The 12,682-nt window shown below is 41.6% G+C and overlaps 1 protein-coding gene across 1 annotated transcript; it reads right to left on the minus strand.

Moving 5' to 3' along the window:
• Positions 1-1,701: 1,701 nt before the first annotated feature.
• Positions 1,702-7,661, minus strand: LOC139742104 (chymotrypsinogen A-like). The gene is made up of 7 exons (XM_071652675.1): positions 7,640-7,661; positions 6,218-6,346; positions 5,325-5,411; positions 4,008-4,173; positions 3,013-3,284; positions 2,553-2,689; positions 1,702-1,863 (listed from the first exon to the last, which is right to left on the minus strand). The coding sequence occupies exons 1-7, from the start codon at positions 7,659-7,661 to the stop codon at positions 1,702-1,704; spliced, it is 975 nt and encodes a 324-aa protein (XP_071508776.1).
• Positions 7,662-12,682: the final 5,021 nt, after the last annotated feature.

Here is a 12,682-nt window from a genome sequence, read left to right on the forward strand (position 1 = left end):
TGTAAAAATGTGAAAGTCATCCGGAGGTCTCCTTTAATAGATACACAATCTATTCCTCACACAAAAGCATACAGATTGCCATACACACACACACACGCACACGCACATAAGGAAACCTACATATTATGAAGAGTTCTATCGCAAAACAAGCTAACTCCATACTTTTTAAGTTGAGGTATTTCTTATTTAAGGTGTAAAAAAAAAAGTACAGAAATTTATAAGAAAATACGGGTTATTTTTAATCATAGCTTCTAGAATGTTCCGTGGTATGTTTTAATGAGGTATTACTGGAAAGGTTTATTTTACACTATCTGATGATGGACTTACTTTGAAATGTTTAAAAATGGCGCTTAGCCCATTTTACAATAAAACTGTTCACATATGCAAGAATACACCCAACATTCTTTTTTTCAGCCATTCGCACACATATAAATATATGTACGTAAAAACTGTACGTAAAAACTGCTTCATCACACTCTCTTTGAGATACACGCGCTCGCGCGCGCGCGCGCGCGCGCACACACACACACACACACATACACACATACCACACACGAACAAATCATTTTTCGTTCATTCTCTCTCTTCCCTGTTGTACTTTATCCGCCAATGTTTATAGTTGGTAGTTGTATGCAACAGGAGACTTCAAAATACTGTACATATTGTGTATATAACATGATATATTTCATATACGCACGGCTTTAGTTCTGTCATCAACGTGCGAAATAAAAACTGTTTGAAAGCAAAACGACTAGACAAGAATCAGGCAAGAAAGGGAACAAGATTAACGATCCAACACGCTTTAATCGAATGGAAGATTCGCTGGCTTTAGAGTGATATCAATAAATATCATTTCAGAAGACGGGTTCTCATTGGATTCGTTACAAATACATGTAATTTCAAACATCATCAATTAATGTTATCTAGGAAATCGATACGAGAGTGAAACAAACAAACAAACAATGATTTGTAGTTATTTACGCGAATCACTCATAGGCTTACATATAAACACGCCCTCATCAGACTCATCAAATGCAGATGGTTACAGTCAACTTCATTACGTCAATTCACTTGAGTTCGGATCCAATAATAACCGATCACTAGATATTTACATTTTTATTCTAGAACTATTCATATACATTATTGCTGTCCTGTCCTACTCATACTGAACATACATTCTAAAAACGAATTGATTTATTAATATTCCTGAGCTAGAATATCTATGCCTACAAGTGTCTACCACTAGATCAGATATTCTATTTGAAATATTAACAGTTTAATTTTATGAGAAAGAAATGTAATAAGTCACTAAATTTGAGTAGACATTATCTTATGGTGAACGTCTAAACTATGGTGTCCTTATATATCTGTATGGAAGTATGTATGAATGCATCCTCTGACTCGAACGGATAATTGATTTAAAATCGGCAAACTTCAACTATAGAAAACATTTCAGGACATCTACTTATTAAAAATGACATTTTCTTCAATGTGTGTAACTACGTGAAGCTGACATACAAAACAGATGTATATTATCTTGAACTTGATTGAACAGTAAGAGATAGCTGCAATATTCCACACCGTTACCGTAAAGCCGCATTACTTTAATTGAACAGTTGTCCCTAGACTTTGTGTGTACCAGTATAAACTCAAACATACTACGAAATAGTATAACATATATTGCTACATGTGAACAACATGTCAATTGTTTTCCATAATGTCTATTATATAATCCATGTATGCGCCTGTTCTCATGAAGATATTCGGTCTGTACGGACCTCCGCAGGACTCGCCGGCCGAAACCGACCCGATGGAGAACCACGAACCGTTGATCTGTGCGACAAGAGGCCCGCCACTGTCGCCCTGGGAAGACATGATCACATAATACTACGTATCAAAAAAAGTTGACCGATATATGTCATATTTTTATGATACATTTTTACGAAACATATTATGCACATGATAGATACTTCACAATGAATGTGATTACGAATTCATTAAAATACACCACCATATTTTTTAAGTTCTGATGTACACCACATGTAAGAGTAAGAAATGATTTCCATTTGCAGTATTTACCTTCTTTTCTTTTCTTTTCTTTTCTCTGATGACGCGTTTGGCACTGTAAAAGTTTTAAATTCGAAACTTTGGTGGCTCGGAAAAGATGCGTGGTGGCCCGAAATGTAATCAAACAATGTAACGATCCATTATGAATATTAGTAGCCCGTTTAAGCCACCAAAAATAGTCTTTTGTCATCTGTTGGTGTCTTTTGTCATCTGTTGGTGAATTTTGGTGACCCAAAATCGATTTTTAGCAACCTTGGGCCACCGGGCCACCGGGCTATCGATCTTCCGATAAATACATATATCACTAGATGTGATATAGTGTGTTCTGACATGTATTCTGTGATAAGACAGTATGGAAACACAGTAGATGGACAAGTATTTACATTTACACTTACATTTACAGATAGACTTATGATATGAACAGAAGGGGGAGGTGAGGGGGAATGATTTGGGCATCTCTGTCAAACCAGTGAGGCAATACTTACAAAGCACGTGCTGACGTAACCATTGGAGTAACCCGCACACACTACCGTGTCCAAGAGGTCCATGGAGTAGTGACTGTTGCAATATTCGTAGGGCACTTTGGGTAGCCGTGCCATCTGCAGATCTCGCGGACTGACACCTGCGTGGCATATCGATACCAGCACACACAGTGAATTTCAATTTTGTGACAAGTGAAGAATACATCTAACGTGTCTAAAAAATGTTGAAATAGGAGACGCCACAAGGTTACTGCAATCATCAACACCATCACCCTTGCTTATAAAAGGTACTCGTAACTTGAAATACTCGTTTCGGGGAGGGGGACAGAACGGAGAAATCTAGAGAGAAGAATGATTATTGCTTTATAACAAATCCATGATAAAGTAGAGGCAAGTTTAAGGCCATTAATGAAAGAGGTTGATGGAAATATTTTACAAAAGTCCAAAATTCTACAGAACTTACTGCTTTCCACGACGGACCCCCAACCGGTCGTGGTGAGGTAAGTGCCATCCTCGGGATCGAACCCTCGCGGCGGCAGACACGCCGGCTGCACGTAGTTGTCGAACTCGGCGGCAGTCTTGAGTTTCAGCAGGCCGAGGTCGTTCTGGTACGTCGGGTCGCCCGTGTAGTTGGGATGGTAGTGCACCTGCTCGACGGGAATGTTCTGGCCGCCTTCCGTGCCCGTCAACCAGTTCGTAATGCCCAGGTAGACTCGACCACCAGTCAGACCCACTCTGTCACGTTGAGTGAAAATGTTACAGCGATCAATGTTATCATTGGAGTGCTATCTCTCCATTTTCTATCATCATATATCCATGTCATAAACACACACGTGTATCATAGATGTTTGTACACCCTTCCACCAGGGTTTAACGTATTAGGGCTGCACGAGATCTGAAGTCATTAGGTGCCTACTTCAAAGTGGATGCAATGACTAGGAAAACACACGTCGCCTGCTCAATTATGATTCTTTTATCCAGCTGAAAGAAGGGGCGTGGCTATTTAAATGGCTGTCATCAGGATAACCAACGTTTACCTTTTGCAATAAGCAAAGAGAGGCATTGAGAAATTGCATTATTGACAACTTATCACCGGTAGTATAAATGTAGATCTCATCAAGCTTTAGACCTGTTCACCTGCTACTCGTCAAATACCAACATCATATCATTTTATTATTTGTTATCCATGTCATACGGTCTCCGAGGACAGAGAAAATCAGCAATTTCACCAGTTCCGACTGTCGATCGTTCTATCACCGATTAAGCAGAAAAACTAGTATATACGCTATCATTAAATTTGGCACGAATTCAGAGGCGTGGCTACTTAAGTGGCTTTCATCAGTCTAACCATCGGTTAACCTTCTTTTCAGGAAGTTTAAGTTATCAATGTGACCTAAAATCCTCACTGAATACATGTTACATGAACGATTATTATTATCAAATAAACAATCAACCAACACGCAATGTGCTGCAGTCAAGATCCATTTCCTGTTGATGAGGGTGCCGCCGCAATATGGCGTCTTCTTGGGAGGTCGGTAGATGCCCGCCTGCCAGGGCCAATGACCCCGTTTGGCGGCCACGCCCATGACAATGTTGGCATCCAGCATTGGTCTCGACCCGCATGCTGCCGGTAAGAATTAGAAAGTAAATCATTAATATGTGGTATTGGTATTGGCATCGGTTTTGCCTTCGCTATGGCTTTTGGTATTGGTATGATAGTATGTTCTTGCTTTTGCTGTTACTATTGATATTAACACTGGTGTGGGTATTGATTTTGCTATTGCTATTGCTTTTGGTATTGCTGCTGGTATTGTTTTTGCTGTTGCTATGGGTATACTGATGTATTGATGCTGGTATTTAACACTGATGTTACACTGTTATGGGCATCAATGCTACTGACACTGGTAATGACATTTTGATACAAACTGGTGTTTTATAGGTATACCAGCATTGGTACTTTAAATATGGGCAGGCCTTTGGTATATGCGCTGGCATTGACATTGGTATTGGTCAATTGTTGGTACTGGTATTGGTATTGGTATTGGTATTGATATTGATATTGATATTGATATTGATATTGATATTGATATTGATATTGATATTGATATTGATATTGATATTGATATTGATATTGATATTGATATTGATATTGGTATTGGTATTGGTATTGGTATTGATATTGATATTGATATTGATATTGATATTGGTATTGGTATTGGTATTGGTATTGGTATTGGTATTGGTATTGGTAATAATATTGGTACATGTGTTACGTACTATTACTATTGATTTTTATATTCTATATCCGTGTTAGAAAAAAACACAAACAGAGAGTACATAAAAATGAATAATAATATGCCTGATTGGGAAATTATACGGTGGATAACATCACCTAGCAACTCGGATTGAGCATTAATTTGTAATGTCGCGGATGTACAATGTAGCTGCGACAACACGAATCGTGAGAGACGGAGGCAGAGAGACAGGGAAGCCACCCCTTCTGTGAAACAGTGGTTATATACCACTTGATTCTAGTCTCAGAGGTAGGCCTACTTGGGTGATGCAGGCATATTCATTAAATGCCGAAACTGTAGATCATCCGATTCCTCTCTTCTTCTTCTTTTTAAGTGAGCGTTATCAGAAAACTCAGAACTAATCGTAAAGTCTTGATGGTAATGCTCTTCCGATGGAAATAGGGGCATTCATATTAATATCAAGCACGTACATAGGGCAAAATGGTGGAATATAAAATGTTCCGAAAATATCAAAGCTTACGACAATTGTCTTCATCCCAGCCGTCTGGACAGTCTTTCCGCCCGTCGCACACGAAACGGGCTGACGAGTCGACGGTTGCACAGCTATCTGTAATGGTAATAGTAATCATTGGTAATCATCGTCATCTGCTCTAATAAATTTCAAAAAGTATCCTGTGCCATCCTCTTCAAAAGAGTTGCATGGTCCAAAATTAAATAGCGAGGTGTGTTAACGAGTAAGCAGAATGAATGTACGTTACACCCGATGTCTGCGTAAAGTCACACTTGCACGAAGCAACCAAAGGTAGCTGACGGGAAAAAATGACTTCGGGGCAAAATTGCAGGTTATTCACAGAGTTGTGATGTTAAATTTCATGTATAGTGAATGTATAGAATTAAGTAAGTTAAAAATGATATAAGTCACTGCCTTTTACATCCCATGAGACCGACACTCCATACAGCCCATGAGTTCGACCTTTAAAAAAGATCAGGTCCATGAGTCATACAGCACGTAAGTTCGGCACTATAGGTAAATAAAGCTCATGAGTTCGACACTAGGTAGAAAAAACCCTCGAGCTCGACATTACACCACTGGGCCCATTGTGTCGATCTTGTGGGCCTTGTTTGCTAAGAAGTTGAACTCATGGGTTGTATGACTCGTGATCTGTATTAACAAGTCGTGCATGGGCTATATGACGCGTGGGTTGTATGATTCTTGGGTGTTGGTCTCTTGACGTGCATCCCTACGATGGGTTTGTTTTTTTCTTTTTTACCAAAGTCTTCAAAATTTCCGTTAGCTACACTGTATACAGTGACCTATATAGCCCCGAAAGGTGCACCAAGGGATTGACAACGTTTGTTTCTGTTTTGTTTGTTTGTTTTCAGCCATGTCGTCACGTGACATTGGCCCTATACCTGTGAACTTTGAGGGGTCACAGTTTTTCTCGTCCTCCCCCTTTTTGCAGTCCTTGATTCCGTCACACGCCAGCTCTGGCTGGATACAGGTGCCGTCCCTACAGCCGAATCCACCGTCCTTACAGATCACTGGATCGATGGTCAATATTGAACGTTAAACGTGCTAAACAGTGATAAGATTGAATATGGCACGAGAGAGCTACAAGAGGCTTCCAAATGAGTTCCAGATGTGAATTAACAACAATAACCAAAAAAAAAAAAATCCATCTGATACTCTTTAAGGGAGCCCCTTCAAGCTCCCCCATGACTTTGATATAAGTGATATCATCAACAACAACAACAACAACAACAATAACAACAACAACAACAAACAGGGAAGGTTTCATGAAATTTGAATTAACTCCCTTAGACCGGGGGCCCAGAAGATTTATTCAGCTGAAAAGGGTCACACTTTTTATTGGTCTCATCATATAGGGATGTGTCCAAGGGTCAATAAAATGCATTGCTGGCAAGTCACATCCTGTACCGTAAGCCCGGGGACCACAAAAAGGGACCCCGAAAAATGGATTTATTCAGCCGAAGGGGGTCACGGACAAAAGTTGGTGGATATTGTTCCTTTGGGTGTACTTATCATGAAAACAGCAATGCCAGCTATTTTATCCTGTACGGGGCCCCAGACAGTAGCCCCAAAGGGCCCCAGAAATATGGTGTTATTCAGCTGAAAAGGGTCACGGCTAATTTCTTTTGCAATGGAAGTAGTTCCCATCAGAGATATCCAAAACACCAATGCCAGCTATTTTATCCTGTACGGGGCCCTAGACAGTAGCCCCAAAGGGCCCCATCCCCCATAGGCCTACGTACAAACACACACAAACATTGATTTTATTCAGTTGAAAAGAGTCACGGCTAATTTCTTTTGCAATTGAAGTAGTTCCCATCAGAGATATTTAAAACACCAATACCAGCTATTTTATCCTGTACGGGGCCCCAGACAGTAGCCCCAAAGTGCCCCACCCCCCATAGGCCATACGTACAAACACACACAAACATTGATTTCATTCGTGCAGCTGAGAAGAGTCACGGCTAATTTCATTTGCATTGGAAGGAGTACCCATCAGAGATATCAAAAACACCAAAGTCAGCTATGTTATCCAGTACGGGGCCCCGGACAGTAGCCCCAAAGGAGCTCCCCCCCCCCCCCCCCAACACACACACCCACACTAGTTTCATTCAGCTGAAAAGAGTCACGGCTAATTTCTTTTGCAATGGAAGTAGTACCCATCAGAGATATCCAAAATACCAAAGCCAGCTATTTTATCCTGCACGGGGCCCCAGTCAGTAGCCCCAAATTGCTCCCTCCCCCCCCCCCCCACACACACACACATTGATTTTGTTCAGCTGAAAAGGGTCATGGCTACTTACTTTTACAATTGGTAGTAGGCATACTCATCAGAGATATCCAAAACACTAAACATTTACTAAAGCCAGTTATTTTATCCTGTACGGGGTCCCAGACAGTAGCCCCGAAGTGCACCCCCCAACACACACACACACACACACACACACACACACACACACACACACACACACACACACACACACACACACATTAGTTTCATTCAGCCAAAATGGGTCACGGCTAATTTCTTTTGCAATGGAAGTATACCCATCAGAGATATCCAAAGCACCAAAGCCAGTTATTTTATCCTGAACGGGGCCCCAGACAGTAGCCCCAAAGTGCCCCCCTCTACACACACACACACACACACACACACACACACACACACACACACACACACACACACACACACACACACACACACACACACACTAGTTTCATTCAGCTGAAAAGGGTCACGGCTAATTTCTTTTGCAATGGAAGTAGTACCCATCAGAGATATCCAAAATACCAAAGCCAGTTATTTTATCCTGTATGGTACCCCGCACAGTATAGCCCCAAACACGGGTAATTTCTTTTGCACTGGAAGAAGAACCTATCAGAGATATTCAACACACCAAGGCTAGTTATTTCATCCTGCACAGAGCCCTAGACAGTAGCTCCACAGTGTCCCATCCATTATACATGTACTGTGAATCAGCTGAAAATGGTCTTACAAATTCTTTTGTAACGTTAATATCAGGGCCTACTGAACAGAGATATCACAAACACTAAAGCAAGTCATCTTATCAGAGATATCACAAACACTAAAGCAAGTCATCTTATCCTGTATACGGGGTCCCATAGGTTACAGTAGCAAAACACTCAAGAAATTTGCAAGGGAAGCATACTTCTGTATAGCGCACAACCAAGATGACCATATTATACGAAAACCAGTCATTTCATCTTGCACTGGGCCCAGGTTACAGTAGCCATAAAGTGCCCCTCCCCCACACAATTATTATGACATCATTTAGCTGAAAAGAGTCATAGTTGTTTTTCTTTTACAATCGAAGTGGGCCGTAGTTTACATCATAGATACCCAAAACATCAAAGCCAGTTATGTTTTCCCAGCCAATTTTGCACTTTTGTTCGTTCATTAATTTTGATAGAAGGTTCGAATTCGTAAAATGGGTATTCAAATTGGCTGGTACCCTACGTTCATTCAAATTCGCCTTGACTTGCCGAAAAGTGTATTTCAGTCATTAAATTTCGCGAAAGACAGTCAAATTCCAAACGTGTTCATTCAAATTCAAATCATGCTATTTCTTTGTTTCAGACCTTTTTAACATGTGTTTCTATGTGTGTTTTCGTTTCATCTATAAATTACTGTTATAAAGCAGTAAAAGTGTCATATTTCTTATCTAGTATAACTGGATTTGGTTGTTCTGTAACCAGACTGGTAACGCTCCTTCTCTTTCATATACATGTCATTATAGGCATATACGTGTACCAGTAATGCAGCTTAACTTCATTTTTTATATAGTCATGACAGCACAATATATACAGACGTATATCTCTAGAAGACATAGAAAGAATTATTTTAAAAAAAAAAAAACATTTGAGGATCATAACCTTGACTTCTTGTAACTGGCCGACCGCTCGGAATAAAGCGCTCGTAGCGGCCAGATAATTTGTGGCTTCTTTACTTCTTTGGATTCAAAAGGCACGTTAAAAAATGGTGTCAAAGTCTCTTAAACGAATACGAAAACATGAAATGCTATGATGCTTACAAAACAATAACTACGACGAAAGAAAATAAGGAAAGAGGCCAAGCATGAACATATCTGTTTAATTGACTGCAGAACATGTTAAATTAGATGGCCAGAAATCAATTTGAATGAACGAGCGCAGCATGTAATCACGTGACTATATCATTATGAATTTATGAATGAACGGATAGTGGAATGGTACTTGTATTATATGGATTTCAGTTGAAAAAGTGTTATTTAGAATAAGGTTAGAGGTAATGTGAATGTTTCAAAATAAATTTGAATGAAGAGATTAATATGACATTGAACTACCATGTCATCTAGGCGAAGTTTTTGCTAAATTTAATTCAACATTAAAGAATTCGATTAAAAGAGGTGCGATATTGGCCCGGATGCAGGGCCCTTGACAGGTATAGCCCCAAGGTATTCCCACCCCATATGAATTAATTGTTTTTAGGTGAAAACAGTCATGTATGCCTATTTTCCTTGGCAGTGGAATTCACAGCTGAGATACGTAAAACACAAACCCATCCAGTTAAGGGGCCCCCAGCCAGTAGCTGGAAAGTGCTCCCGTATTATCATAATCTAAGTGAAAAGAATCATTGCTATAATTTCTTTTGCAATGGAAGTAGTACTCAAGGAGGTATCAAAAACACCGAAACCAGTAAATATAGCTGTACGGGGCCCCACGGAGTGTTTCTAAAGTGTCCCCACATGTAATTCCACTATCAAGATCTGCATCCCGATCTATTCAATCTGTCAGATCGGGAGAGCGCGGCAAAAGTGTACGGGGACCGGGAGCATCGTAGCAGCAGCGTTTGGGTGATGGGGTTGGGTCTGGCAATTTTACAGATCGGGAAGAAATTTTGAACTGGTTCAAAATTTCTTCCTCATCTCCCCATCAAGATTGACCTATTTTGAATCGTAGCTCAAACGGGGAGAGAGCAGTGACCTTGTAAATACCGCAGGATGAGCGTAACAATTCCAGGTTTTTCTGACCGTAGTAACAGCGGCACAAGAACGGGAAATATAGTCTAAACTAGACACCGACGACATGGTCCCGCTGCTACGCCACTTTCTTGATCAAAGCACGACCTTCCCGCTTTAACGACGCTCTCACTAAGTTCTCTACTCTCGTATAAAATCAAGGCCTGTTCCTACGACGCTTCATTCCTGCTTCGATAACGCTGTTGGCCGCTTTACGCTGTTCCTACGCTTTCCCAGACTCAATTATGCACGTCTTCCGCTCTCGCCGCTCTAAAATCGAACGTAGCCGATACGCTGGAAAATGTTTGCCAGAAAAGCAAAACTGATGTTGATGAGGAGGGCGCGTTGTCGTTGTCGCGAAAATGAAGACGAAGGAGCGCATATTTAAGAAGAAGAGATGCACACAATAAAGAGAATAAAGCAAAACACTTTGGAGCTACTGTCTGGGGCCCCGTGCAGGATAAAATATCTGACTTTGGTATTTTGGATATCCGATGGGTACTACTTCCATTGCAAAAGAAATTAGCCGTGACCCTTTTCGGCTGAATGAAACCAGTATTATGTGTGTGTGTGTGTGTGTGTGTGTGTGTGTGTGTGTGTGTGTAGGGGGCACTTTGGGGCTACTGTCTGGGGCCCCGTACAGGATAACATAACTGGCTTTAGTGCTTTGGATATCTCTGATGAGGACTACTTCCGATTGCAAAGAAAGTAGCCGTGACCCTTTTCAGCTGAATAAAAAATTAATGTGTGTGTGTGTGTGGGGGGGGAGGGGGGGGGGGAGGGGGAGGGGGTAACGGGACAATTTGGGGCTACTGTCTGGGGCTACTGTCTGGGGCCCCATGCAGGATGAAATAACTGGCTTTGGTATTTTGGATTTCTCTGATGGGTACTAACTCCATTGCAAAAGAAATTAGCCGTGACCCTTTTTCAGCTGAATGAAACTATTGTGTGAGTATGTGTGTTGGGGGGGGGGGCACTTTGGGGCTACTGTCTTGGGCCCCGTACAGGACAAAATAACTGGCTTTGGTGTTTTGTATGTCTCTGATGGGTACTACTTCCATTGCAAATGGAATTAGCCGTTACTCTTATCAGCTGAATAAAGTCAATGTGTGTGTACAAGAATCACTGCTATAATTTCTTTTGCAATGGAAGTAGTACTCAAGGAGGTATCAAAAACACCGAAACCAGTTATATAGCTGTACGGGGCCCCACGGAGTGTTTCTAAAGTGTCCCCACATGTAATTCCACTATCAAGATCTGCATCCCGATCTATTCAATCTGTCAGTTCGGGAGAGAGCGGCAAAAGTGTACGGGGACCGGGAGCATCGTAGCAGCAGCGTTTGGGTGATGGGGTTAGATCTGGCAATTTTACAGATCGGTAAGAAATTTTGAACTGGTTCAAAATTTCTTCCTCATCTCCCCATCAAGATTGACCTATTTTGAATCGTAGCTCAAACGGGGAGAGAAGCAGTGACAGTGTAAATACCGCGGGATGAGCGTAACAATTCCAGGTTTTTCTGACCGTAGTAACAGCGGCACAAGAACGGGAAATATAGTCTAAACTAGACACCGACGACATGGTCCCGCTGCTGCGCCGCTTTCTTGATCAAAGCACGACCTTCCCGCTTTAACGACGCTCTCACTAAGTTCTCTACTCTCGTATAAAATCAAGGCCTGTTCCTACGACGCTTCATTCCTGCTTCGATAACGCTGTTGGCCGCTTTAGCTACGCTGTTCCTACGCTTTCCCAGACTCAATTATGCACGTCTTCCGCTCTCGCCGCTCTAAAATCGAACGTAGCCGATACGCTGGAAATGTTTGCCAGAACAGCAAAACTGATGTGATGAGGAGGACGCGTTGTCGTTGTCGCGAAAATGAAGACGAAGGAGCGCATATTTAAGAAGAAGAGATGCAAACAATAAAGAGAATAAAGCAAAACACTTTGGAGCTACTGACGGGACCCTGTGCAGGATAAGATATCTGACTTTGGTATTTTGATATCCGATGGATACTACTTCCATTGCAAAAGAAATTAGCCGTGACCCTTTTCGGCTGAATGAAACCAGTATTATGTGTGTGTGTGTGTGTGTGTGTGTGTGTGTGTGTGTGTGTAGGGGGCACTTTGGGGCTACTGTCTGGGGCCCCGTACAGGATAACATAACTGGCTTTAGTGCTTTGGATATCTCTGATGAGTACTACTTCCGATTGCAAAAGCAAGTAGCCGTGACCCTTTTCAGCTGAATAAAATCAATGTGTGTGTGGGGGGGGGGGGGGAGGGGGAGGGGGTAAGGGGGCAATTTGGGGCTACTGTCTGGGGCTACTGTCCGG

The sequence above is a fragment of the Diadema antillarum genome, unplaced genomic scaffold (assembly GCF_040938485.1).
Source record: "Diadema antillarum isolate AM-2024a unplaced genomic scaffold, OU_Dant_1.0 seq00000980_RagTag, whole genome shotgun sequence".
NCBI lineage: Eukaryota > Metazoa > Echinodermata > Echinoidea > Diadematoida > Diadematidae > Diadema > Diadema antillarum.

What these genes read in the sequence shown, in the direction of transcription:
- LOC139742104 (XM_071652675.1), bottom strand. Translation starts at nt 7,661, where the DNA reads ATGCCTACTACCAATTGTAAAA. An exon ending in TGACCCCTCAAAGTTCACAG is followed by an intron (nt 5,412 to 6,217) that starts GTATAGGGCCAA and finishes TTACCATTACAG; the next exon opens with ATAGCTGTGCAACCGTCGAC. An exon ending in GGGGTCCGTCGTGGAAAGCA is followed by an intron (nt 2,690 to 3,012) that starts GTAAGTTCTGTA and finishes TATGCCACGCAG; the next exon opens with GTGTCAGTCCGCGAGATCTG.